Raw genomic sequence first — 26991 nt, 5'->3', positions numbered from 1 at the left:
TATGGAAATAAGTATATTGTTCCGAATCTCGTTGAAAATTCGCGACGACAAATCGAGCGAAGTCTGTCTACCTAGCTTTAAAGTTAAGTGAAGTCGTAGGTGTGACACAAAACTGGTTCTCCAAACGAGATGCGGGTATAATGTCAAAAAGCACAGGCCTCGCCGCGGTGGTCAAGTGGCTAAGATACTCGGCTGCTGACCCGCAGGTCGCGGGATCGAATCCCGGCTGCGGCGGCTGCATTTCCGATGGAGGCGGAAATGTAGGCCCGTGTACTCAGATTTGGGTGCACGTTAAAGAACCCCAGGTGGTCGAAATTTCCGGAGCCCTCCACTACGGCGTCTCTCATAATCATATGGTGGTTTTGGGACGTTAAACCCCACATATCATTTCTATATAGTTTAGTTCTCGCACGTATAGCAACACTGGAGCGTGGAAGCTTGGTGTCTTCGCAGCAGAGGTAGAAGGCACGGTAGTATAAAACATGCGCATTTTAAAATGTCTGAGTGGGATGCACAACCGGCCGGGTACGCGCTCCTTCGTTGTTCCTCGCACGGCCTGACGTTTTTTCTTAATACGTTTGAGGAAAGCTGCCGGTATGTGTCTAATTGTGTTCGAGTGCGACGTGTTGTAATTACTCCGTTGCAAATAAAATTCAATGCGTAGTCGTTTTTTTTTTTTTTTTTTTTTTGTAAACGCGCTCTGTTATCGCGCATCCGTGAAAACATACTGGGGCGTCCTTCTCAACATCTGAGTGCCACTTTCGGAAATGCTACGAGCGTCCAAATAACGTTCCCCATACCAGTGATTCGATATGTGGATGTTTCGCGCACGGCCCAACAAAGGGTATACGAGGACGAAGTAACAGGGCTTTCCTTCTTTAGTTACATTATATTGGCGGTGCGGGTTCTACCAATTGCAGAGCATGAAAGGAGCAAATAAACAAATGTGCGGTGTCATAGAGAATGCTTTCTTTTATGTTATTACACGCTGTACGCATTGTCCGCATTTCGTTTCTTCCGGAGTCTGGGATATGTTCGAGCAGTCTCCCTCGCTTTCTCCTGTCGGTTGCTGCGCCTGTGCTTCGTGTATGCGCGTGTTTTTCGTCTGCATAGAAAAGTGCGGGAATACTCTCCGGGCCAGATAAGAGTGGTGCACGGGCTACTACCGTTCGTGGCTGGCGCGGATTGCTAAATAGATTTGCGCGATAAGCCTTGTTCTCGTTTTCGTAGTTAAAGATGCACACTATATACGCACTAAATGCCTCTAGACTTGTCACTGGGCGGCGCAGTACTCTAAATATTGAAATATAATGTAAAAAAACTTATGTAAAACTTTTACACACACACACAAACACACATATACATATATAGATTATTATGTTTTCGTACGAATTATTCACAGTCATACGGTTGCTTTAATAGGGGGCTGTTCTCAGAAAGTTATTTTTTGGCCAGCCATTTTCGCTAACGATGTGTGCGATGTCAGGACTGGCTGAAATTTTCTCTTACGTCAGGCGTAGATATGAGTAGATATGAGTCTGGGTCTTTCCTAGTATATTCAGCCATATGTTACTAAATTGGGCCATATAGTTACTGACTACTACCTTATTAATGACCAAGTTATGCTCTACTACTAACTTTTTCAGCTCATCTGCACGTCATGAAAAAAAAACTGTCTGATGGCACAATAGACATAAAAATAAAGAAAAACATGTTGCCGCATTTTAACAGGCCTTGAAAACGCTACCGATCGGTAGTCCAGGCTCGCGAGAACACGCGAACCAAACATAATGGCGCCGCACGTGACCTGGAATTGGCGATTGGTCCTCAAAGTCAGCTAGAAATTGTTCTCTCGTAATTCTACAAATCATTCCATACCCAGATCACCGTGGCTACAGACTCGCGGCCATTGGTGGATTTGAACATCGCGAGCTGCGCACTTGCTTAGGCCGATGCAGCAGGTCGCCACATGAGCGCGCATGTGCTGTCGCGATAAGCCAAGCGTTGGAACAAAAGTTTGGAAGAGAGATAAAGTTCTCAAGGTCACGACGTGTGCGTGGCGTAACATTTTTCCCGCGTGCTACTCCTCCTTGCTATAAGCGTACAGCGCGCTCGTCGGGACGAGAGTAAAAAGAAAACAATTAAAGTGTGCGATAAATCTTCGCGATTCCGCTTCATTGCTTTTATGGAGTGCAGGAGCGGTAATTTCAACTTGTTACTCCTTCCGGACTGCCTGCGTTTCGTGAGCTTTTTCAGCGTCACGTGGACTGCATACTTCATCTGAAACTAGTGTTGCTGCGTAGTGGAATGAACACGACGCATGATGCGAAGCAAGGGGACATTCGTGAATGCGTGCACTGCATTAAGGGATCTTCGGGAGGTCGTTTTGTAGCGCTCTGGTTGGAACTTCTTTCTGATCACTGCAATCCGACTGGTAGCGCGCAGAGATATGCTCGTTGTCCGCGGCGTCGGAGCAGTCAGTCGCGACATCCGGTCGGTTTCCACATGGCCGCGTGAGATGCCGTGCTGCTTCCGTCAACGCGCTTTTGCCGCTGTCGGCTGGATGGTTTAGGTGTTTTCGTTATTGTGTTGCATTTTGTGTTCCTCGTGCCGATTACGAAACGTGGCAGCGTTTGCATGTGCTCACGGGGCCTTCAATTATTTTTTATTCGAGATGCACAGTGGCAGTGTCTCTAACAAACGTTGAAAGTATAGGATCATCTTCTCAAAAAACAGCGCAGCGTCTTTATTTGAGTGCTAAAATCGTATACTCTCTGGACGCTGCAATATTGCGCAGTGGTCGCTTTTCTATATCGCGCGCCAACATTTTGTTCATTTAGCGCTCTCGTTCGCCATGATGCTTCGTGGTATGGTTGATCTTCGACGGAACCCTCGGCACTCGCTGCCTTTCCTCTCACTGTTTCCGAAAGTAACCGGGCATTCGGTGTGTCTTTTCTCCGACTCGGATCTGGAGAGTAATGCAGTCACTCGAAGGACGAGATTATAGCGACCGAAATTTCCTTTCCTAACTATAAGATGTACTGAGCATGACTAAGGTTGCGGGCGCGTGGTAGTAGCTTTCTAGGTCAGCTGGCACTCCCAGAGACCGATTGATTCAGCCTAGCGTGCGCTATTACAATATTATCGGTTGGTCGCACGTGCGTGCAGACAAGTGCATGCATGACGCATGTGAAACGTCGTCGGGTTGGTACGTTCGACATCATTTTCGACACTGTAGTGCGCGTCGTGCGAATTTTCGGAATTGTGCGCATACGTATCCATGCTGTGTGCACCGGTGAAACGGCTACGTATATGCATGCAGCAATACCGCGTGTTTTTAACATTGCTCGCCAAAACTGGTATGGCGCGGCGTTCGCGGCGAACTGATGCGCGCGTCTTCGCCGTTACCGCGTGAACTTTACGAAATGCGTATGATATTATGGAACGTACAGTTTCAGTTAAATTGGTTCTGTGACGTAAATTCTACAAGACCCGGTTTCGCAATGAGGCGTGGTAAGCCATAGGGGAAGTTGTTTTTCGGCGTACATCTTTTATTCTCAACCCTCGAGATGAGGCAGTGATAAAGTCTTTCCCGTCTGGTTAACCTAAACAGCACAGCTTGGATGGTGGCGTTCCCCCGTATGCTTCTTCACAAAGTGTCGTTCTGCGTTTTTTTTTTCTTCTTTCTGCTTGCTAGATCATGATCAGTGCCTCACGTGGTTAGGCAGAGTGCCCGTTGCTATTGTAAACTACTAAACTTGGAGCTTTGGTGTGCTCTTGTGTTGAGTTTTTCACGTTGTGCTTGCTTTGAGTGCAGCGTGGGCAGCGAGTGGGTGCTAGTGCCGACTCGAAACGAACGCGCTTCGCCACGCCAGCTGCGGGGGCTGTGCGCATTGACGCTTTTGCTCCGTGCGCAGCAACGAGTTTGCGCGGGTGGTGGCGGAGGAGTACCTGCGCTTCTTCGACTTCACCGGGCGGCCCCTGGACGCGGCGCTTCGGATGTTCCTGCACCGGTTCTGCCTCATCGGCGAAACTCAGGAGCGCGAGCGCGTCCTGGTCCACTTCTCCAAGCGCTACCTTGACTGCAACCCTGGCACCTTCAAGTCTCAAGGTATGATGCCCTCCTCCCTCAAATATATCCCCGCAGGGGCGTCTACGCAACAGGCGTTTGGTGTTTGCCAACACCACGGACCCGAGCCAACGGGGAGGTTTCGACTCCCTCCCACGCCTCGCTGTGCGTGATTACACCTTTAGAGCTCCCCCCCCCCCCCCCCCCCGGCAGAGGCAACACACCCTTTGGCCCCGGCTTCACGCCGACGGCACCCCTGGGCTGACCCACCCAGGGGAAATCGGCAGTCGCCTTTTCCTATCTTGCTCTTTCCTCATCTTCGTCTTTCTCTCACACTTTTTATCTGTCGTGTTGTCTTCTTTTTTCCATTTACTTACAAATTTCCTGGCGGCGAGGGTTAACCTTGTGTAGATATCCAGCCTTGGATAAATACATAAGGTTATAGCGGGGATGCATGGCTGGCGTCTTCAAGTATTTGTCCATTAGCCTTGTAGGGTCCCCTTGTTGGGATCGGTGGTGGGTGGCCACCATCGCCGCAATAAATACTCTCCGTATGGCAAATGCTTTTCCCCCCTTTTCTGATCGCTCCCAAAAAATGTGGCGCACCGAAGAAGCAATCACCCTAACCAAAACAAAGCACAGCTTCCCAAAGTATTATGTCATTCATAGTCAAAATAAGAAAGTCCAAGCGATTTCACCATTCCTAGTCTCAAAAACTCTAACGGAAGAAATTGGCCCAGGGTACAAAATCACAAAGATGAGAAGTGGCGACCTCCTATTGGAGATTCGAGACAAAGCACAATATGACAAACTATCCAGAATTGTATCATTTGGAGACACTCCTGTATCAGTGGGCCCACACAGGTCTATGAACACTGTCCGTGTAGTAATTTCTGAGGATGATCTTATCAATCCGAGCAAAAGCGAACTGTTAGAGGGATGGCAAGATGAAAACATTGGGAAGGTACAGAAAATAATGATCAGGGATGACAACAAACAGACCCTGACAAAACACATAATAATCACCATTGTAACAAGCGACCTATGAGAATCAATAGAAACCAGCTATTGCAAGCTCCGTGTAAGACCATATACTCCTAATCCTCGTAAATGTTCCAACTGTCAAACGTTTTGGGCACGGATCGCAGAGTTGCAGAGAGAGCACCACTTGTGGAATGTGGGCATCCATTCAACACATATTTGACGAATGGGCCTCAGAAGCAACTCATTGTTCAAGCTGCGAAGGAGATCACCCTGCCTATCCACGATCATGCCCCATATGGAAAAAAGAGAAACAAATAGTAGAACTCAAGGTCAAATTCAATCTATCATTCCAAGAGGCTTGTAAGCGTTTCGCACTTCACAACCCCTCTTATCCCTCCTCCGCAGATGTGACACGCCGGGGCGCCACGCCACATGTTTCTCCACTCGCGAATGTCACACGGAGTGTGGCCGCGGTCGTTCCATCAGCGCCCCCGGCTGGAGCAGCCTGTACTCCGTTGCCACCTGACAAACAGGGCCGGCAGACTACCGTGTCTGCTGGACACCGGACCACTGCAAAGGCAGTTAGGTCCGAAAGTTCTGTGAATATGCCTGCTGAGCAGGCACCACCCACCACCTCACAAGGGGTGATGGATACTAGTCCCACTCCTTCGGCGACTCAGACGCCGAAGGATAAGCGCAACTCTTTGGAGCGCGCCAAAAAAGATAAATCCGAATTACAGGGCTCCCAAAAGGCCCTGTAACCTAAGGCAACATTTTTTGTACACTCAGCACCACAAAACATTAAAATGACACAAATACTGTAATGGAACGTCAGAGGACTGTTAAGGAACCTCGATGATATCCAGGATCTTTTACACAAACATACACCAACTGTGCTGTGTGTGCAAGCAACACACTTAAAATTGAAACACACCAACTTCTTATGCAATCACATTATTTTTCGAAAGGACAGAGATTGTGCGGTTACGTCATCCGGTGGTGTTGCCATTATAGTTAATAAATGAACAGCCTGTACACATTTACTACTTCAAACATCTCTTGAGGCAGTGGCTGTTCGAGCTGTTATATTCAACAAACTAGTGACAATTTGTTGCATTTACATACCTCCGCATCACCTACTCAATAAACACGAATTCCAGTTTCTAATTGATGAACTTCCAGAGCCGTATCTTCTCCTTGGAGACTTCAACGTGCATAACAGTTTATGGGGAGACTCGCGGCGCAATGCACGAGGTCGTCTAATTGAACAATTCCTTTTTTTCTTCTGGCGCATGTCTCTTCATTCATGAAACATCAAAATACTATTACAATATCACTACCAACACATACTTGTCAATAGACCTTAGCATCTCATCTCCATCGCTTTTTGCGCTCCTCAAATGGAAAGTCCATATGGAAGTGATCACTACATAGTTCTCAGCACCACAATTGCAAATGATAGTCCTCCACAGGTTCCCAAGTGGCTCACCCAAAAAGCTGATTGGGAACAGTACCAAAAAAGTACTCTCTCAACCTTGAATGAGATGAGTGCGTTAAGCATCGAGGCTGCTGGGGATTACTTCACTGCTTTTTTGGTTGACGCTGCAACCGAATGTATTCCACAAACAAGGGAGCTGTTAGGCAAGCGACGTGTTCCATGGTGGAACGAAGAGTGTCGTAATGCGCAGAAAAAACAAAACAAGGCATGGAAGTTGCTTCGAAACTTGCCGACGTCCGACAATTTTATAAACTTTAAGAACATTAAGTCCCAAGGCAAGAGGGCGTGCCGACAAGCTAGAAGAGAAAGTTGGCATACGTTTTTATCGGGCATGACTTCATACACACAAGAGCGTAAAGTATGGAACAGTGATAGAAGAGTAGAAGGAAAACAAGCATATCCACTCCCTCTAGTAAATGCACAAAGCGACAGCTTGGAAGGCCAGGCAAACTACCTGGGCGCACACTTCGAGCAGGTTTCCAGCTCTTCACACTACTCTCCATAGTCCCAACGCTACAAGACAAGTGTAGAAAAACATAAACTAGACACAAAATGTACCAAATATGAGGCATATAATCAGTCATTCTGCTTGGCTGAGCTAGAGGCATCTTTTAATGCTGCAGCGAATCCGCCCCAGGATATGACCGTGTAATCTATGAAATGTTGAAAAACCGACCTCTAGAAACTCAAATGACCTTACTTTCCCTGTACAATGCCATCTGGTTTTCTGGCATCATTCCTCCCTCTTGGAAAGAGGTCATCGTCATTCCCATATTGAAACAGGGAAAGGATTCGTCCTCTGTTTTGAGTTACAGGCCGATCGCATTAATTAGTTGCTTTGTAAACTCTTTGCAAAGATGATAAACCGCTGACTTATACACTTCCTTGAAACAAACGGTCTACTTGGCCCGTACCAGTGCGGTTTTCGAGAAGGTAGGTCCACAATTGACCACCTGGTATGTATTGAAGCACAGATCCGAGACGATTTCATCCGGAAAGAATTCTTTCTCTCTGTGTTCTTAGATATCGAAAAGGCTTATGACACAACATGCCGCTTTGGTATACTTCGAGATCTCTCAGATTTAGGTATACGAGGTAGAATGTTGAGTACAATTGAAAGTTCTCTCAATCGGACGTTCCATGTTCGAGTAGGCACAGTCTTGTCCCGAATATTTGGTCAGGAGATGGGTGCCCCACGGTGGTGTACTGAGCTGTACTCTTTTTTTATTATCAAAATTAATTCATTTCGCCCTTCCATTCCTAGGAGTATGTTTTATTGCACTTATGTAGAAGATGTCCAGTTCGGCTTTAAGTCTTCTAACTTGGCAATGTGTGAGTGGCAGGTGCAGCTGAGTTTGAACAGGATTTCAATATGGGCTGATAAAAACGGGTTCCGACTGAATCCACAAAAAAGCACATGCGTATTATTCTCTAGAAATAGAGGCATTCATTCCACACCTCACATTGAACTACATGGCCAGCGTCTTTCAATAAACACTGCCACAAATATTTAGGCCTAATCTTGGACACCAAGCTAACTTTTATACTGCACACAAAGTATTTAAAAAAGAAGTGCTTAAAAACAATGAAAATTCTAAAAGCCTTATCACGCTCTACCTAGGTAGTGACAAAAAGTGTTTGATCAATTTGTATAGAAGCCTCATATGGACACACCTAGTATACAGGGCCATAGCCTATCAGTCTGCGACACCAACGGCCTTAAAGGTGCTCAACTCGGTCCATCACCTAGGCATTCGTCTTTCCACGGGTGCTTTTCACACAAGCCCCGGGGAAAGCTTGTACTTTGACTCGAACGAATGGTCTCTCCATTTGAAACGATCCAACCAATCTTTTGTCTACTTCCACAAGGCAACAAAGAACACCCCGTACACTCCACCATCAATGATTTGTCCAGTTCTGTCCTGTTTAACAACCGCCCTACCATAAGACAGCCCTGTGCACTTCGTGTAAGGACTCTAGCCGAAGAGACGGGCGTGCTGCTTCTTGAACACGGTTTGCCTGCTCCCGCTGTATATGTCTCGCCTTTGTAGTGGCAGCTGATAGACTGCGATAGTATACTTTTTATACAAGTCACCAAGCACGCGCCCAATGCACATATTAATACAAATTTCCTAGAACTGCAGCAAAAATACTCATGCCCGAAATGTTATACTGATACCTCAAAAACCCGCCTTTCTGTCTCCTATGCAGCAGTCAGTCCATCTTTTTTAGATGCTGGTATTCTGCATTCAAACACCAGCATTTTCACAGCAGGGCTTATGCTATACTGGTAGCTGTTAAACACATAAAACAACTAAAATTACAAAGTGCAGTAATCTACACAGATTCCCTGAGCATTGTGAAAGCCCTTAAAACACTCAAAAAGCAAACAGACCCTATTCTTATCTCCCTTCACTCAATCCTGTGCACAGTGTACGCACTCAATACACATCTCATAATCTGCTGGGTGCCAAGCCACCGTGAGATACAAGGAAATGTTTTGGCGGACCACTAGCTGCAATCGCCATCGCAACAGCTTCCAGCAGATCAATAGTGATTCCTGCGCTTGACTTGAAACCTTTTCTCAAACAAAAGCTCTGGGCCTATTGGCAGAGCACGTGGGACACACACACACATAATAAACTGCATGTTATCAAGCCACTACTTGGTTATTGTTGGCCATTATTAAAATTACAGCGCACAGATGTAACACTTAGAATACTAAGGACAGGACATGCATTCTCTGTGTGTTCATACCTGTTGTTTGGTGTTGACCGACCCTTGTGTGAGAGATGTGGCGAAGCGCTAACAGTGCTACACATTTTAATCCGGTGCAAAGAATTAGACACGCTAAGAAAACAACACTTTCCACAACAGTTTCCACTTTACCCGGTAATGTTTGTCTTTAAGAAACCACTTTTTACACATAAATCGCTGTTAGGATTTTTAAGAGACCCAGGTACTTTTCATGTCATATACCCAAGCCTTCCATAGCACGACCTCTGAACTGAGGTCGTTGCTGTGGTGGCTACATCTTCACCATGCTTTTCTTACGATCTTTCCCCATTATATTTTCACTACACATGTTTCATGTCACTGTCTTGATTTTAATGCTTCTATGTTTTTTCCCACGTTACCACGAGGAACATTAAGGCCCTTTACAGCCACCTATCATAACCATTATTCACATCTCTTGACCCACGACCTGGCGCTCTTGACCCACGACCTGGCGCTCTTTGGCCATCAAATGGCCCTTGCGCCATGAAACACCACACATCATCATCATCATCCCTCAAACTCATGGTGGCATGCTGGATGTACCACGTGCCTCGGCGCAGGCAATTGAAACAGATCTACTACAGGCGGCCACGCCCACTTTTGAACACGGCCGCGCCCGCTTTCGAAAACACTGCCGCTTAGCGTCGTATTGGGACTCGCGGTCAGTAGATGGCAGTGTCCTAGCAAAAGGCACTTGCAGACGCAAGCGATTGGTGTACCGGCACCGGCCTCTAATGTACTGTAACGAAGTTTTGTTTTCCTTCATCTGTGTCTTTTTGTCATGCTTTCATGTGTAGATTATTTGCATGAAGAAACATCGTTCTATATTGTAGTTCCAAGAGATGCAGCGACTGCATGGACAACTTTATTGCTGTTCTGCAGGATTTGTGCCAATCTGAAAGATATAAAGGCGCGGTTGATGGCAATGCCGTCACTGTACTAGGAAGAGTTATTGTCACTTGTTACATTGTTAAAGTAGCCAAATTAATGTAAACTATTGGTTTACTCATCGATGTTTAGGTCTAGTACTAGGTCTTGTATGTGGGGCTCGTCATGGCCGATCGTAGAATCATCTGTGTGAAATTTGCCAAAATAGTGCCGCTTCGCTGGCATAGAATGTTTTCAACTGCTCGATAAATCATTGTGTCCCTATCAGGAGAAGCATACTTGCAGGGACATGCCAATAGCTTCAATGCATCTTGATCGAACTTTTCACTATATACTGATGAATTTGGTGAAAAGACCTACCCGTTAATAGGTGACTCATCTGAGAACTCCCCATGGCTGCTAAAACTTGGTCCAGTCACGTAATCTGCAAGCCCTTCGAGACAGATTGATCTCATATCAGGCCTTTGAACAGGGGAGAGGGTGATAGTGTTTTATTGAGGAAAAATAATAATAAAGATAGGTGTTTTTCAAAGCCTTCACAAAGTGTTCACCCCCCATCCCTCCACATAAAAAAAATCCTGGCTACAAGCCTGTTTCGTGTGCTTGAGTGGTTCAAAAGTTTCCCGGCACTTGGCAATTCTGGCGGAACAAATTTTCATTTTCTCAGGTCTTTCATTGTTACAGAGGATCTAGTTAAAGTGACTTTGAAGAGGAACAATGAGTTGGCTTAGATTGACAAACTACACTCTGAGAACTCTAATTCCATATGTCTTGCTATCATAAGTTCATTATTAGTGAAGGAGATCAAAGTTGAAGTTTCATTTTTAAGTTTCACGCCAAAATGTCCACACGTGATCTCAGAAATTTCAGAATGCATTTTTGGCATTTTCATGGCATGGCTCGATGAAATTTCATGAAACTTCGTATGCTAAGTCTACGGCACCCACAGATGACTATGCATTTCATTTTTATCGATGGGAAGTTATGTAGAACCCAGTAGACGCCTTCGAAATTTCTTTCGCCACGGTGTTTGGTACGGGAATTGTGAGGCAGCGTCGCCATTCGCATTTCCTTTTCATGCGTTTTCGTGTTTGCTAAGCGTCGTGTAACGGTAAGAGTGGTGTTTTAAGGATTGTGAAATTGTACTTTCCTCATACATGAAACATCGTTTTGCTCCTTAGTGTCCCTTTAACCTCTAGTACCCTTAGCTGAACCTCTAGAGCCTAATTTCTCTGTAGCCAACTGTTGTATGGTGGAGGGGGCTCAAGCAAGAGATCTTTATGTATGCATGTACAAATTTATTATGCCCCTCTTTGTGCTGCCTGTCAGGTTGAGCATCAGGCTGTAAAGAAATCAACCATTACTTGTGTCTGTTTTGCAAAACGAGTCTACAGCCGACATCCTAATTTGAACATGGGGCAGCAGATGAGTTGTTTATTGGGTAAAAAAAAATTGACTGAAAAAGATAATGTATTGTGACAAAAAATAGCAAGGAGAAGAAAGACAGACTACTTTCGATCTCGACAGTGTTACAGCAACCATTTGAGTGTCTCTTACGCAAGAGGCATGTAAGACGTGCAAAAATAGAGATAGCATACATTTCCCCTTCTCCCCCTCCCCCCATCCCTATTTTAAGAGGCCAAAACTGACTAAGGCTCTTCCAAATTGCAGGAACTACTTTTTTTTTTCACTTGCCATAAAAATGTCAAGGTTTTTTTTTTAAAATGGTCGCAAAACTTTCATGCCACAGGCTGATACATTGTAGCGAAGTATGTGAAATATGCATGTCTCCCAATGTGAGATGGAAAAAAGAAAGTTGTATGGTTGTGGAGAAAGAGACACCTTATTTAAGTGGCTATATTATCTAGCTTTCCATGCTGAACTTCCAAATTCAATAGGTATCGAGGCACTGCCACTACATGTGCTATCTAGGAAGATATACTATTGGAGACCGTAAATTAAAATTTTGAAAATATCCACTTCTTATACCACACAAGGCTCACTGTTGCCAACCTGAAGCGTAGATTTCCTGCAGTGTAAATGAAATGGAATACAGCACTTCTAGCTTTGCTATAAAACTTTCTAATTGTATTTGTGCATGTTTATGATAAATTTTGACTCTTATCTGCCTCACTGCCTTTTTGACTGGGATGCTTTCTCATCTTGATATTTCCTTCCAAATATAAATGCATGTGCAGTATAAATAAAGCTTAGCTGAAAAATTAGCACTGTCGTGACATATTTGCTAATCAGTTCTGAATTTTTAGAATTAATTAAATGCCAATAAATGCCTGCGAAATTTCTTGTAACATTTGCTAAACAATCAAAAATCTAGTTCCCAGATACAAAATTGAATAATGACATGCTTTAGCCACAAAATAGCACAAACGCAGAGTAAAGAAACACACAATGACAAGCACTCACGGCACTTGCAACTAAAGTAGACCAAGCGCTAACCCAGACTTAAGTAACAACATACAGACACGCGCAGTCTTCACACAGCCTTACGCTATCGAGCTATCGAACAATCTCTTCTTTGGTATGTACGTCACTGACGTGTCGCTGATACACCTTTCTTCTTTTTTTTTTAATGTAATGGGCCTCCATCAACTCAGGCGTAGTTTTATACCTACTTGATGAAAGCCTATCACATTGAAAAGAGAAAAACGGTGTATTAACAACGCATCGGTGACATTGTACGTATCGGAAAAGAGGCTGTTTCACAGCTAGATAGCGTAAGGTTGTGTGAAGACTGCGCTTGTCTGTATGTTGTTACTTAAGTCTGGGTTGGCGCTCGGTCTACTTTAGTTGGAAGTGCTGCTTGTCCTTGTGGTGTGTTTATTTACTCTGCGTTTGTGTTGCAGTAAAGCTTCATTGATTCGAACTCGGTGATTTTGAAATCCCGCTTAATTCGAAGGATTTCCGCGGTCCCGTATTTTGCAATGTAAGTTTGCGTGGATAATTTGAAGCGGCGGCCGGCACCAGTCCGGTTAATTCGAAAACTTTGGGTGCCATGTGCCAATTCCAGATCCCGATTTCGCTGCGAATCTGTGGAAACGACGGCCATTAATTGCCACAAGGCAATGCAACGTATTGATGCAAGTTAGTGGCAGCTGAAGCACTTCAGTCTCGCTACTTCCAGCTAAAAAAAAAAAGGAAACGAGAAAAAACGGTTTCGTGGTCAACCGAAACGTGCACCTGCGGAAAATGAGCTATGCTTCACTGCAACCCAGTGGTGACACGCGGGCAGCTTATTGCATGTTTATCGCAACGTCAGCGGGTCATGTTTACCCATTATTTCTGGGATTGTAAAGAAATTAATAAAGGACAGTTTATCGGAAATCGCGGTGTATTCAAACCCCTGATTGCCGGTTGCTCCAGCAATATTCGTCTTTGCGCTGCGGCAAAGTTCTTGTTAGCAACACCTACTTCGAAAACTATGTTCGAAAGTTTCAAAGATAATTTTTTCCAGCCAAAACACATCGTGAGTTTCATCATACTGGCCATTATTAAATTTATAATTATAATAGAAATTATGTGTGAATGGTCGCACCATGACGTGCTGACGCACGGAGGAGCTGGCGACATGCTGCCCGCGTGTCATTACTGTGTTGCAGTGAAGATGTCTTGTTTTCTGCAGGCGCACATTTCACTTACGACCGCGTTTTCTTTTTTTTTTCTCTTTTTTTTTTCGGTGACAGCTGCAAAGCCCATCCTTCCTTCATGTTCACGGCAAAATAAAGACCAAGTATTGCTGGAAAACATTATCTTTGGAGCCGCAAGCTAGCCGCCACAGCAAATGATGAGCACCGATTACTTTGAATAGTTCTAAGTTCCTTGCATCCCACTTTTGTATGTTCTGTTAATTCGAAGCCCGCTTAATTTGAAGTTTTCTCTCGGTCTTGGTGACTTCGAATTAACTAGGTTTTACTGTATTTTGTGGCTAAAGTATGTCATTAAGCAAGTACTAACTAGGCCAACAAATGGTCTTGATACAAATTTTAATACATGTATAATACAGCTCTAAACTTTACATGACCTTTTCAAGGGGTTTTCAAGGGGACCCTACGGTCCCCGAAAAGCATTGAGTAGGGGGTTCACAGAAAAAAAGTCGCAACCAATGAAGCATGAAAAGCAACTACATCGAGGAAGAAACGAAGAAAATTGTACAGTGGAAGGGAAAAGAACAAAAGCGGTAATGAAATGCAGTACAATAAAAGTGAAAAAAAAAACATTTTTACCAAAAAAATCAAGGGAAAATATAAACTTGCAAATGCTCACGAAATTTTGAAGCATCTCTTAATGAAACGATTTCACCAGGAAGACTATTCCAAAATGTGATAGGGCGGGGCAAAGCAGAATTAAGAAATGATGGTGTTTGGTCGAAGATGTGCCTGAAACTGAGATGATTATGAATACGACGTAATGTACGTGAAGAAATTTCAGTCGAGAGGCGAGGGGCCCATGAGTTGTTATGGCACTTATATATAGAATGGTGACAGCGCGGCAGAAATTCAAGGTAGGAAGGGCAATATGGTGTTTCATTTTGGTGATGCTAGAATAGCAAATTGTACTTTGATGCTATGAAACGGACTGCACGATTTTGAATGCATTATACTTTATCTATTAGGTGTATTGTTAAAGAGGAGACCAGATTGATGAATTGTATTCCGATTGAGGGCGCACAAAGGTTAGATAGGCCTGTTGCCGAATGGAAGATGGGGAATGATTAAGATTCCAGCACAATAATATCAGAGTTCTATTAGCTTTTGCACATACCTTTTCGATGTGACTACACCAGGCAAGATTAGAACAAAAATGAACGCAAAGATATTTGTAAGTAGATGAACGAGGAATTCCAGTGGAACAGAGTAAGGAAAGGGAAAAACAAATTTCTTGCAAGATTTTTTGAAAGAGAGTACACAGCACTTTGATGGGTTCTTACAATTCATCCGTGTAGACAATTATTTAATGTGTCCACATATTACTATTCATTATTGACTGTATTTCTGAATGTGCAAACTCTACTGTGAAGCCTTTATTGCGTCCAGGGCGTAAGAAAAATAATTTAGGTGTGGACACTCTTCCCCACGGCATGTTTAAATAATGTTTGGTGCTTTCAGTCCCTCCAGCCCCCATGTTGCAGCACTCCTCACACATCTGCGGTCGGCGCATGTACTATAGATGAAAGCTATGAATAAAGCGAACGGAACGCAAGGAACGAGAAGCAAAGAGGGACAACACGAGCGCTCACGTTGTCCCTCTTTGCCTTCCATTCTTCGCATTCTGTTCACTTTTCTTCCAGCACTTTTGTGCTTGCGCTGCAACCTTTATCATGATTGAATTTAACAAACTAGCCCAAAAAGCCATTCTTCTTTAGTAGTTGCATTACTCTTGTTTTAAAATATTGACTTTGATCCTATTTTTTAAGTTGCTGTTCACATATCTAACCAAGTTTGGCAATGCTTAGAGAATTGTCACTTGAATTAATGATCTCTATTGCATTATTTGCTTTCACTAATTGCCAGTGTCCTTTCCAGATGCTGTGCACACACTCACATGCGCACTAATGCTCTTGAACACTGACCTTCATAGCGAGGTGAGTATTCCACATTGTTCACTGTTTTCACTATGCCTTTCAGCACCGTCTTAGACCTCTGCTTAACCCTTTCTATTGTTAGGGTATTTTTCATGCTTCTCGTATGTTCAACATGTTTGCTCATGGGCTACATTTTTTATCTCGCAAAGCTTGCATAACATTAATGAACTTTGTCAGCAAGCTTAGTGTTAGTGGCAAATAGGGAGATTGCAAACTACAAAGCAGTTGGATGTGTTAGTTTCTAAGAACTGGGATTTTCATGACATGTCATTACGCTTACAGAACATATTCCTGGTGTTTTATTGGCTGTGCATAGTTCTCGTGAATCATCTGTGGCAGATTGAACTATTGTAGTTTTTTCGTTGTATTACCCAAAGAGACATTACTTACAAGAGAAAGAGGCATGTATAATCAATAAATTTTGATAAGTTATGACACACAACATTTTATGATTTGTAGCAAATGACTCTGTAATGTGTATGGGTTTAAATAATTTTTCTGACTTGCACTACTTCTGATATAGTCATTCTAAAGTGTGTGTTGAAAAATATATTGCCCTTTCAGTTATATTAGTGCTTCACTGCATAATGTAACACTCTCGTAGAGAAGTGAAAAAAGTGCATTTTTAATGCATATTTCACAATACCTATCATAAAAACCTATTCGATCCTCTGAGTTCTTCCCAAGTGCGTGTGCTTTGGAAGCTCACTGGCTACAACTCTGATTTTGCCATATGTGTCTTGATGTGATTAGTAAAAAAAAAAAGTTTGTGATTGCATTTTTATTAATTGGAAAGTTATGCATTCTCGGTTATCTTGCAAATAATGTCTGCCTGTCCTAGAAATCCCATTGGAAGGGTTAGAATTGCGCTATCTGCCACAGCCAATAGAAAAAAAAAAAAAGAAATTACACCCGGTAGATAACATAAGAAGCTTAGCTCGAAGAAAAAAAACAATAAGTGCATTAATTTAGCAATTCGGAAGGGTTGTTATAATTTGGAGTTGTGTCTTACAAGGTCATTCATGAACAAATAATTTTATGCTCTTAGAAATGTAATACTAGTTTGTTGAGGCTTTCCTCCAGTTTTGACTAGAAGCAAATGATGAACATGATAAATAAATAACAGTAAAGCAGGACTTATCAAGTGAACTGCTCATATTGAAAAAATGAATTTGTAATGAAAGAAAACTTGGAAATTTGTTAGTTTAAAAAAAAGAAAAAAGTTTTGTTGAAAGTGGTTATTATGTCGGCCACATGATCTCATTCTCCTTTCGTCTGACTGCATATGATATTCTACATTTTTTAATGAAACCGCAAACATTGCTGATGAGTAGGTAGCCCACGGTATTCGTATACCAATTTGGCACGACCATGGCTGTTTTTTATACCACTACACAAGATTTGTTGCACCAAAAAATGCCAGGATTGCGCAGAACGCGCAGCATGGTCACAGTGAAAGCTAGAAGAGGGGCCTTTAAGACCCTTTTGTAAACACTCTTTGTGTAACTGCTGCAAGCACACTGCTTGGTATCCACTACAACATAAATAATAATTTTTGTGTAGTAGGCCAGCATTCATTGTTTGTTTTTCCTTCAATAAATTCACTATGCTATCTTTCATCATTATTTGTAGAAGTGTGGTATCCGCTACCCACTTGTTAAAATATTTATGTATGCAATTTTCTATGAAGTGGCTGATGACGATGAAAAATTATGCCTGAAGTGGGTATGTGCCGCAGTTAATAGGCGATCAAAAACAAATTTTTTAATGGGTTGCAGCATATAATGACCCACTCGTTATGCAAATCGCATTGTTTGATGCCTGGATGTTCCTTCGATGTTCTAAAATGCTTTATTACTCAATAACGAAATTCCTTTCCTGACATCAAGCCTGCCTAAGGCCAGTTTAGGAACGAGTTCTAAGCACTGGCGTGGCTCAGTAGTCGAATACTGAGCTGGGTATCAGCGAAGCCGGGTTCAAATCCTATTGTGTCATCGGTGTTTTTTATTTACCGAGTTTTTTTCTTTCGATACTGGTCAAGGACACTGGCGGCGGTGGCGGCAGACAACTGCAGCACCATACGTGACCTGTGTTTTGATCTCTTAACAGCTTTCACTGTAAAACATGTGACATAATTTTGCTGCTGGTAGCTTAGCAACTGCTCTTTTGAGTAAACTTTCATGATGATAGCAGTGTGCCATCATAATCCTACGTACCGAAGAACCATGAAAGGAGGAAGTCCCAGTATACATAAAGATGTCCCGATACAATCTTCGAATTCGAGACCTTTTTTTTATGCTATCTATATGTAATATTTCTGTATTTTCACCAATAAATTTGGATTACAATAAAAAAAAAGAAAAAAATCATATAGTGTGTGACGAGAGGAAGTTTGAAGCCTTTTGAAACAATTCAAAAGAATGTGCATGTGAAATAGGCCGTGACTACATGATAGGCAAGTAATAATATCTTGCTGTGGAGTGTGAAAATTATGAGAAGGAGAATGACGGGGATCGGCCATATTGTTGCTGCCACTATAATCTGCCACAAACGAAGGAGTGTCATGAAAGATGCAGCAACAAGCACAGGAACCATTTTTCATGAGTCTGTGAGTAGAAATTTATGGGTACTAGCCAAAGGTGTTCTGGCTAGACCATAATAACAAGAGTTGAATTAACTGTAGTTAATTCAGCTCTTGCATATACAGTCATGCATATATAGTCGACAGCATGCAGATGTATTCACTGGTATATGCATGAGATTTATATCTATAAAAACATTCTTTGTGTTCGAGTTCTATCTTTTCCATGTTCTTTCGTGTTCCTAATTTTGCAGCTTCCACATGTTCGATTCATGATCAATAGCTTATCCATAGTTAAATAGCAGAGCTTGGAGGAGGATGCATATTGGCGTGTTGTCAATACTGTACATATACATTTGAATGAAATAGTGTTAAAGAGCTCGTTTCGCAGAAATTTTGATGTCAACTTCATTGGTTCTGATCTAACAATCTGCATTGTCCATGAGCAAGGTGTCAAGGTAGACCCAAGCAAATTAATATAAATCATCGGTTCAAATGGGAATTGAACCCAGGCCATCTTGGTGGCAAGCTGCTGTTTTACCATAGAGCAATGCCAGTTCTTAAAGGGGTCGTGACACCTAATTTTCTATTACAATCTGTGTTATGTGGGTTAGTCCTTGGGTGTTCACGAACAAGCTGGCGAAATATTTGCGCATTTGGTGTAGTGCCTAATTTATAATTGAACATTTTTGTAAACATGTGGGCTGCCCGAGAGTCGGGCTTCACGGTGCACTCGCGAGCAATAATAAGCCACTAGCTGTGCGAGCGTCTGTATTCAAGAGAATGACATTGGTTCATGGTCAGCTGCGCATGAAATCGAGATCACTTGGCTTTCTCCAGCTTGGCACCAACGATTTGCTGCGGTTAAAATTTGTTAAATGACTACAGCTCCGCTACTTTCAGCTAATGGCATCGCACGTGCCATGGCAAAATGGCAGTCGCCGGCGGTGGGCAGAGTTTACGGTCTGCGACTTCTGTGACTTCTGCATCAAAGTGTTCTTTTATGGCGTACTTTTCATATATTTATAAGCACAATAGACCCTCCACTTTCAGTTTTTGCTGAAAACCACGAATCCATGTCATGGCTTTTTTTAATTTGTTTTGAAACAAAACCCTCTATGAATGTCATGTAAGGCAAGGAGCCTCTATAAAGCATGTAATATTTCTGATAATTCTATGCAGGTGTATAGAATTTCACCAGGCATAAAAAAAACTGCATTGTGCCTTGAGTGGCTTGTTTAAAAAGCCCACCTATTGTAAAGTGGTAAGGCATAATTATTCATCAGGAGCAGCAGCTAGTAAGTTCAACTGCACAAACGTACATCTAGCCTTACGGGCATGTAGTGGGCACTTCCCCTGTTCATAAAAAGGAGAATTCTGGTGAAGTGGGCACTTTGAAACTGTACTTGCAGTAGGGTAGTTTCAAAATTTCATTTACGCATACAGATGTTCTTTTCCTCATGATGTGGTGGAGGTATTCACTGAGAAGCAAAGCCAGGCTACCAACTGAGAAGTTGGTACAAACAGGGCCCAATTAAGCTGTGGGGTTGTACTCTTGACAATAAAGATTAAGTGTATTCAAAGTTTTTCCTAATAAAAGCTCGCTTGCATGCTTAGATGAGAAACTGGGTATCTGTTATTCACTGGTATACAGCCTTGAATGCTTCAGTGCATTGAATACCTTCTCAACATTTCTCTGTCCCATGATCTTTTTATATCTCTACTTAGACAATATTAGTTACTTCTTGAAGTAGGTGGCATTTCTTTGGCTAAGGAGAACAGAGTAGTTATGGAGCCCCCTTGTACTCATGCTGAAATGGCCCACGTTAGCAGTCTATTAATAGAAGAGGCCTGTGTCATGATTTTGTTAACAGGCTACTATGATGTGAAACAGATTTGATTGTAGCATTATCCTGGCATGTGTTCCTTGTGTTGCAAATGAACCAGACCCACTGTCACTGAGACCCCATCGATGATAATGAATTAAACAATGTTTGCTATGGAGCTGATTCTTCATTTTGAGTGACAGAATTACATCACACAGATGCCTTATCAGCACATTCTGTGCATTCATTTATATTCCTGATTGCACCTGAGAAAAAGCCAGACACTAGCAAGGAGTTTGGCAGAGAAGCAACAGCATCTGTCTTTGGAGTCTGCCTTGAAGCTGTGATGCACAGCAGTCTTCTCAGAATATCAGAGTGAGCCAACGAACCCTAGAGTATGTCAAGTTGATGTCATGTCAAGATGCTGGCGTCTTGATGTCTTTAATCATGATCTGAAGTTGACATCTTAAGACACTGTGGTTCAAGATTGCCCATGCAGAAGGCCTTTAAATTCACACTGGAATTTGTCCTTGGCTGTAAATCTGGTCATAAATACTATGATACAAAGAAACAGTACAGGGATATGAGAAAATAAGGCCCGCAGAATCTTAACACTTGTGACTGCTTTATGGTTTACTCTTATTTCCTTTGCTCTTCCTCTTTAGTGACGAAAAACAAACGAACAAATCCAACTCATGAATGCTCACTTATTCAGAAAAATCAAACACCACAAACATGTCTTAAATTTTTATCTGTGCTTTCTAACTAGGTGCTGTTCTTTTTAAACACAATGCAGCATTTTTGCAATTGTGAAATTACAACGGCATTCTTGATATGTATCAATATCTGATTTATTTCATTAGAAAAAATATTACAGGGGGTTGCCTCCTAAGGATGCATGTCATGATATTGTGGCGCATAATTTAGCACTCGGCCCTTTCTGTCTTCCTTCTACAGAATGTTGGCCACAAGATGACCTGCCTTGAGTTTATTGAGAATCTGGCCGAACTGAATGAGGGCGAGAACTTTCCCAAAGAAGTGCTCAAGGCTCTCTACCTGTCCATCAAGACAGCACCGCTTGAGTGGGCTGTGTACGGTGACCCTTTGTAGATTTTTTTTTTCTCGAGCATATGATAATTCAGTTGATCAAGTGATAGGTAAAGTGCAACTATAGAAAGTTACGAAGAAAAATTAAAAATGGTACAAATATATGTCTCTGTTTGAGAAGACTCTAAAGCAATGCTTATTTTATTCAGCGAGAGTTGACGTACATGCTTAGTCATCATTGCTTGCTCTGTGTTTAACTAGACCATTATATAATGAGATTAGCAATTTATGAACTCTTAGCAATCACATTTTTTTAATTTCAGTGTTGCCTTGTTCTCACCCACATCCCATTTTTTGTTCCAACAGGTATCCCAAAATATTCACGTAAAAAAATTTTTATTTTGTTTTATTTAAAATTTTTTGAAGTGCAAATTTAGAAAGTTATGAAGAAAAATTAAAAGTGGTACAAATGTATGTCTCAGTTTCAGAAGACTCTAAAGCAATGCTTGTTTTATTCAGCAAGAGTTGACGTGCATGCTTAGTCATCATCGCTTGCTTTGTGTTTAACTAGACCATTATGTAATAAGGTTAGCAATTTATGAACTCTTAGCAATCACATGTTTTGAATTTCAGGATTACCTTGTTCTCACCCACATCCCATTTTTTTGTTTCAGCAGGTGTCCCAAAATATTCACGTAAAAAAAATTTTATTTTGTTTTATTTAAAATTTTTTTAACCTACAGTCGTGATACTGAATTTCTACATGGTGATTCTATTTCAGTGACGACTCTGAACAGGAAGTACCAGCACAAGATAATCACACAGGTTCAACAGAAGCCAGGCCAACAGGATTTATTGGACACAATCCTTTCCTTGAAGTGTGTACACCTTTTACTGTCGGTCATTTTATGCATAGCATTTTTGTTTGTCTAGATGTTGAACATCTCTATGCATGTTTTCATTGCATACATGCAAAGGTCTATGTAAAGTACGTGACTTCACATAAACTTTAATACAAGAATGTGCTAAGATATCGTTACGCCATGTCCCCCGAGTAGCCTTATCGGGCAAACAATATGTAATAAATATTTGAAAGACTGACCAAATTCATTTAGTACTTATAAATACCGTGAATTCTGGGCTTCTGTATGAGCTACATTTTTTTCTCTAAAATGTTTATCTATGTCTATTGTACAGCAATGCAACTTGTATACAGGGCGACCCACCTAACTCATGCCAAGCTAATTTTTCAAAAAGTGCTACAAAATCCAATGATACAACCAATGGTGTGTTTTTAGTAGTAGCCTTATGCATCGTGGTAAATCTTTCATTGCAAATTCTTGTTTAATTAGTGAACACACTTATTTGCTAATTAAGTGATTGCATAATATCAATCCACCATGGTGGGCTAGTGGCTAAGGCACTTTGCTGCTGACTCGCTAATCAGGGGATTGAATCCCAGCTGTGGCAGCCGTATTTTCACTGGAAGGGAAAGCGCTTGAGTTCTGTGTGCTTAGATTTAGCTGCATCTAAAAAAACCCCAGGTGTTTGAAATTTTCAGAGCCCTCTACTACGGCATCTCTCATAATCATATGGTGGTTTTGGGACGTTATACCCCAGCAAATATTGTTGTGCTTGCATAATATCAGAAATTCTGACATCTAACTCTGCATTGCACTAAAAAAAATCTTGCTCTGTCTACTACTATATCATTCCTATTTATCCATTTGAAATTTGGTGTGCAAAATGGGAAGAAAGATGCAAAGCAAGCAAATGCTGTAGTTTCACGTAAGCAAGTAAGCACGAAATGCAGTTGTTTCATTGGTAGTTTTGCTGCATTCGACTTTTTTTGTAATTTTCTAATCTTCCCGCATTGAAATGCAGTCGCTGTAGATGAGAATTTGAGAATTGAACCCACATTTTTGGGCTTAGCACTGCTGTGGCACAGCCACTCTACCACCATGGTGGGTGGACAACGTGTATTTATACAATTAAACTCTCAATTTGGGGTGTGTGGTGTGACATTATAATGGAAAGGTGTAGCTTATAATCTAAAGAATACAGTAGCAATACATATAATTAATCTTTTTTAATCATTTGTATGATATGTGCTGCACAAATATTGTATTCTATTGGGAAACTTCTATTGCCACCTTACAGTGAGTGGTTCGGTCTCTTTCATCAGAACTGCTAACTTTTTGTTTAAAGACCCACTTATTTGAGGGTAGACTTGGGCAGTTTGGTAATTCATTATCCTATTTTGGTGCACTGTAGGAAGAAGACGAGAAACGGATAACACACTGATACAGTGCTATTATTTATTAATTTATTGTCCACTTAAAATTTTGGACATTGCTAATAGGCAAGCCTTGAACATAGAGTATGTGCCGACAATCCTGTCTGCCAATTATCTAGGCAATGCACGATGTAAAAAGAGATGTAGCGAGAAAATCAAAATGAAACACACAAGTTCCTCTCCAAAAGATCACGTCTTGCAGTGTTGCCATTGGTCGGCCAAAATTGTGAAACTCGAACTGGACTCACTTGGACTGAAATTGACAAAGTATCACCCACTTGGACTCGCTCAGACTAACGGCTTGATCCGAGTCTGAGTGAGTTGATGCATGAGTTCGTTTGCCTAAAATTCGCTTTTTCGATCATGGTTTCTAATGCTCTTTAACGTCAATATCTCTTGTAATGGGTGCTCTTCTTGGTGCCTTCGATAGTTCTTTTGAATACAAGTTAAAAGTGGTTGTAATCCAGTATTGACGCTTTTCTTGCGCAAGATGATTGCATGAGATATATTTATCAAGAACTTCCCTGCAATAGTTGCTGGGCGGGGGGAACCTTAAGGTACCCCCTATGTTATTCACACCTCCGATCGGCCCATCGCCAGGCGGCTGCCTTAGAAGCCCCCCACTCTGAAGTTTGGATGGAGGTGTGTGTTTTACTGATGACATAGTAAAACCTCGTTAATTCAGACTTTAGAACTTGGTTATTTTGAAATCCCGCTTGATTCGAAGGATTTCCACGGTCCCGTATTTTGCAATACAAGCTTGAGTGGATAATTTGAAGTGGCGGCCGGTATCAGTCCGGTTTATTCAAAATCTTTAAGTACAATGTGCGAGTTTCACATCCCTATTTCGCCGCAATCTGCCGAAACAATGGCCCTTAATAGCCACAAAGCAATGCAGCATAGTGATTTTAAGTAGTAGCATAAGCACCCCAGCCTTGCTACTTCCAGAGCAAAAAAAAAAAAAGAAAACGGTCTCGTGGTCAATCAAAACGAGTGCTTGCGGAAAACTGGACGTGCTTCACTGCGACACGGCAGTAAAACGCGCGGAAAGCTTATTGCATGTGTCTAGCAATGTCAGCGGGTCATGGTTCGCTCATTCCTTCTGGTAGCGTAAAAACATTAATAAAGGACACTTTGGCAGAATGCGCGATGTATGCGAAGCTCCGATTGCCGGCTGCTCCAGCAATTCACGCCTTTGCGCTTCTGGCAGAGTTCGTGCCAGCAACACCTACTTCGAAAACTAAGTTCGGAAGTTTCAAAGATAATTTTTTCCAACCAGAACACATTGCGAGTTTCGTCATACTGGCCATTAATAAATTCCTAATTATACCCGAAAGACTGTGCGAATAGTCGCGTCATGACGTGCTGACGAAGCGAGGTGCAGGCGACATGCTGCCGCGTGTCACTCTGTATTGCAGTGAAGATGTCTTGTTTTCTGCAGACACAAATTTCAATTAATCACGACAGCGGTTTTTTTTTTTTTTTTTTTTTTTTTAATGCAGTGGCAGCAGCAAAGCCCACTGTTTTCCAGTGTTTGCGGCAAAATTAAGAGCATGTACTGCTGGAAAACCTAACCCTTGGAGTTGCAAGCTAGAATGTTTTGTCAATTCGAAAACCCTCTTAATTCGGAGATTTCTCTGGCCCCCAGCGACTTTGAATTAACGAGGTTCTATAATAAAAAATAGTGTTTTTCAAGGGGTTCTACAAGTCCCCCCCCCCCCTCTTTGAAAGAAATTCGTGGCACGGGCCTTCCTCTGATCAATAAACATTGAAATGGTGTATGATCGATACTGCTTTAGGATACGTGTGAGTAGACGTGGGTATACACGTGTTTCTAGGCAAGGTTTATAGTAATACTGAAGATGAGTAGATAGGAGCTATAGGTAGGCGAAGGAAAGCGGAACTCATTCAGACTCTTGAAAAATATATCTTGCGCTTTGGACTCGCTCAGACTCACTCACCACAACGTTCCCGAGCCGGACTGGCGCGGTCTCACACTGGTGAATGTTTTCTTCAACCAAGCTTTCTCGTGCTCAAAATCGCCATAATATTACTGACCCGGACTCAGACTCTCGACTCAAATCTGAGTCTGAGTGAGTAGACTCGTAAGTGAGTTTCTTGACATATGAGCGTCACTAACCCTCACATATATTTACGATTTCAGCTATAAAACTGCTGCATGCAGCAAAAGTAGATTCGCTTAGACTTGACTTAAATCTGAGTGTGAGTGAGTCCGAGCGAGTAGACTCACGAGTGAGTTTGCCAACCCATGATGTCACTAACCCTCACACATACGCATGATTTCAGCTATGAAATGGCTGCGTGAAGCAAAAGTGAACTCGCTTAGACTTGGCTGAAATCTTAGTTTGAGTGAGTCCAACTGAGTAGATTCATGAGTGAGTTCACTGACCTATGAGTGTCACTAACTCTCACACATATGCATGAATTCAGCTATAAAATTGGTGCATGCAGCAAATGTGAATAAGGAAAAAGCAAAAAGGTAGAACTAGTTCCATGAACGTGGTTTGGTCTGTTGGCTTTGTAGAAGGTAAAGAAGGGACAGCGCTTGCAGGTGTTTGTCATGGCAAAGGGGGGTGGATTTACTGTTAATACAAAGCTTACCGACTGGTTTAAAACAGTGAAAGATTTAAGTTTCTTTAATCTTCTATAGTAGCAAAGTAAGAAAGGTCTGTGGCAAACACTGCCTCGATGGTACCAACAACTTTGAATGCACAAGAATTCTCAAAGGTGCTTGGTTAAAGGTCATTAGACTTGCTGCTAATCACAAATTTTATCAACAAATCATGGCTATAGCTGCTACGTTTTGATGAAAGTTAACTGCAACTTATTACTGTGTGTCAGAGAATGGCAGCTGTGTGGTGCTATTGTGCAGCACTGTATTCTTTATCTCTTGGTATAGTATGATGACAGTACAGACTATATCATTTCTTTAGTGTGGCTATGGTATTGGTGGCATTTTAAATGTAGCACTCTAGTTTATGTCTAAAATTCCAGTAATGCTTTATCCTCACTGTTACAGGTTCCCAATCCAAATTGTGCCACTGAATACAAGAAGGGATATGTAATGCGCAAGTGCTGTTTAGATCCTGGTGGGAAAAGAAGTAAGTCTATATAAATTTTTGCAAGTTCTTCACTGCTAGATAACATTCAGTTGTTATTAACTTGCTTTACAAGACCTTAATATTTGCACAAATATAATGTAGTTACGATTTTCATTTTACCAGCCTAAAAAAGTGCCTTTCTGTACTCTGCTTCAGTTTTCATGCATGAAATTTGAGCTCAATTAAGTAGAACCCAGTTGGTTTGTTCCCCTTTCATATGATTTTTCAGTGTCACTATTCACGATTGAGAATACAGAAAATGGCATAATACAGGTATGGATTTTCAAAACTGTTAATATTATC

At 42.0% G+C, this 26991-nt stretch overlaps 1 protein-coding gene across 8 annotated transcripts in view; it reads left to right on the top strand.

Annotated features, from left to right (window-relative positions):
• The window catches only part of Efa6 (Exchange factor for Arf 6), a 325427-nt gene that overhangs the window by 264432 nt on the left and 34004 nt on the right, over positions 1-26991 (top strand). For 6 of the 8 annotated variants that reach the window (XM_075878817.1, XM_075878818.1, XM_075878824.1 and 3 more), the window contains 7 exons: positions 3918-4111; positions 15758-15816; positions 21181-21314; positions 21637-21654; positions 21948-21965; positions 22052-22148; positions 26607-26688. In XM_075878817.1, the coding sequence (XP_075734932.1) occupies positions 3918-4111; positions 15758-15816; positions 21181-21314; positions 21637-21654; positions 21948-21965; positions 22052-22148; positions 26607-26688 (602 nt within the window). The remainder of the gene's footprint in view (positions 1-3917; positions 4112-15757; positions 15817-21180; positions 21315-21636; positions 21655-21947; positions 21966-22051; positions 22149-26606; positions 26689-26991) is intronic. The other 2 variants (XM_075878819.1, XM_075878820.1) reach the window with 2 other exon arrangements.

This window comes from Rhipicephalus microplus, chromosome X, assembly GCF_043290135.1.
Source record: "Rhipicephalus microplus isolate Deutch F79 chromosome X, USDA_Rmic, whole genome shotgun sequence".
Classification (NCBI taxonomy): Eukaryota; Metazoa; Arthropoda; class Arachnida; order Ixodida; family Ixodidae; genus Rhipicephalus; species Rhipicephalus microplus.
This window is presented reverse-complemented; position numbering and strand designations above follow the sequence as displayed.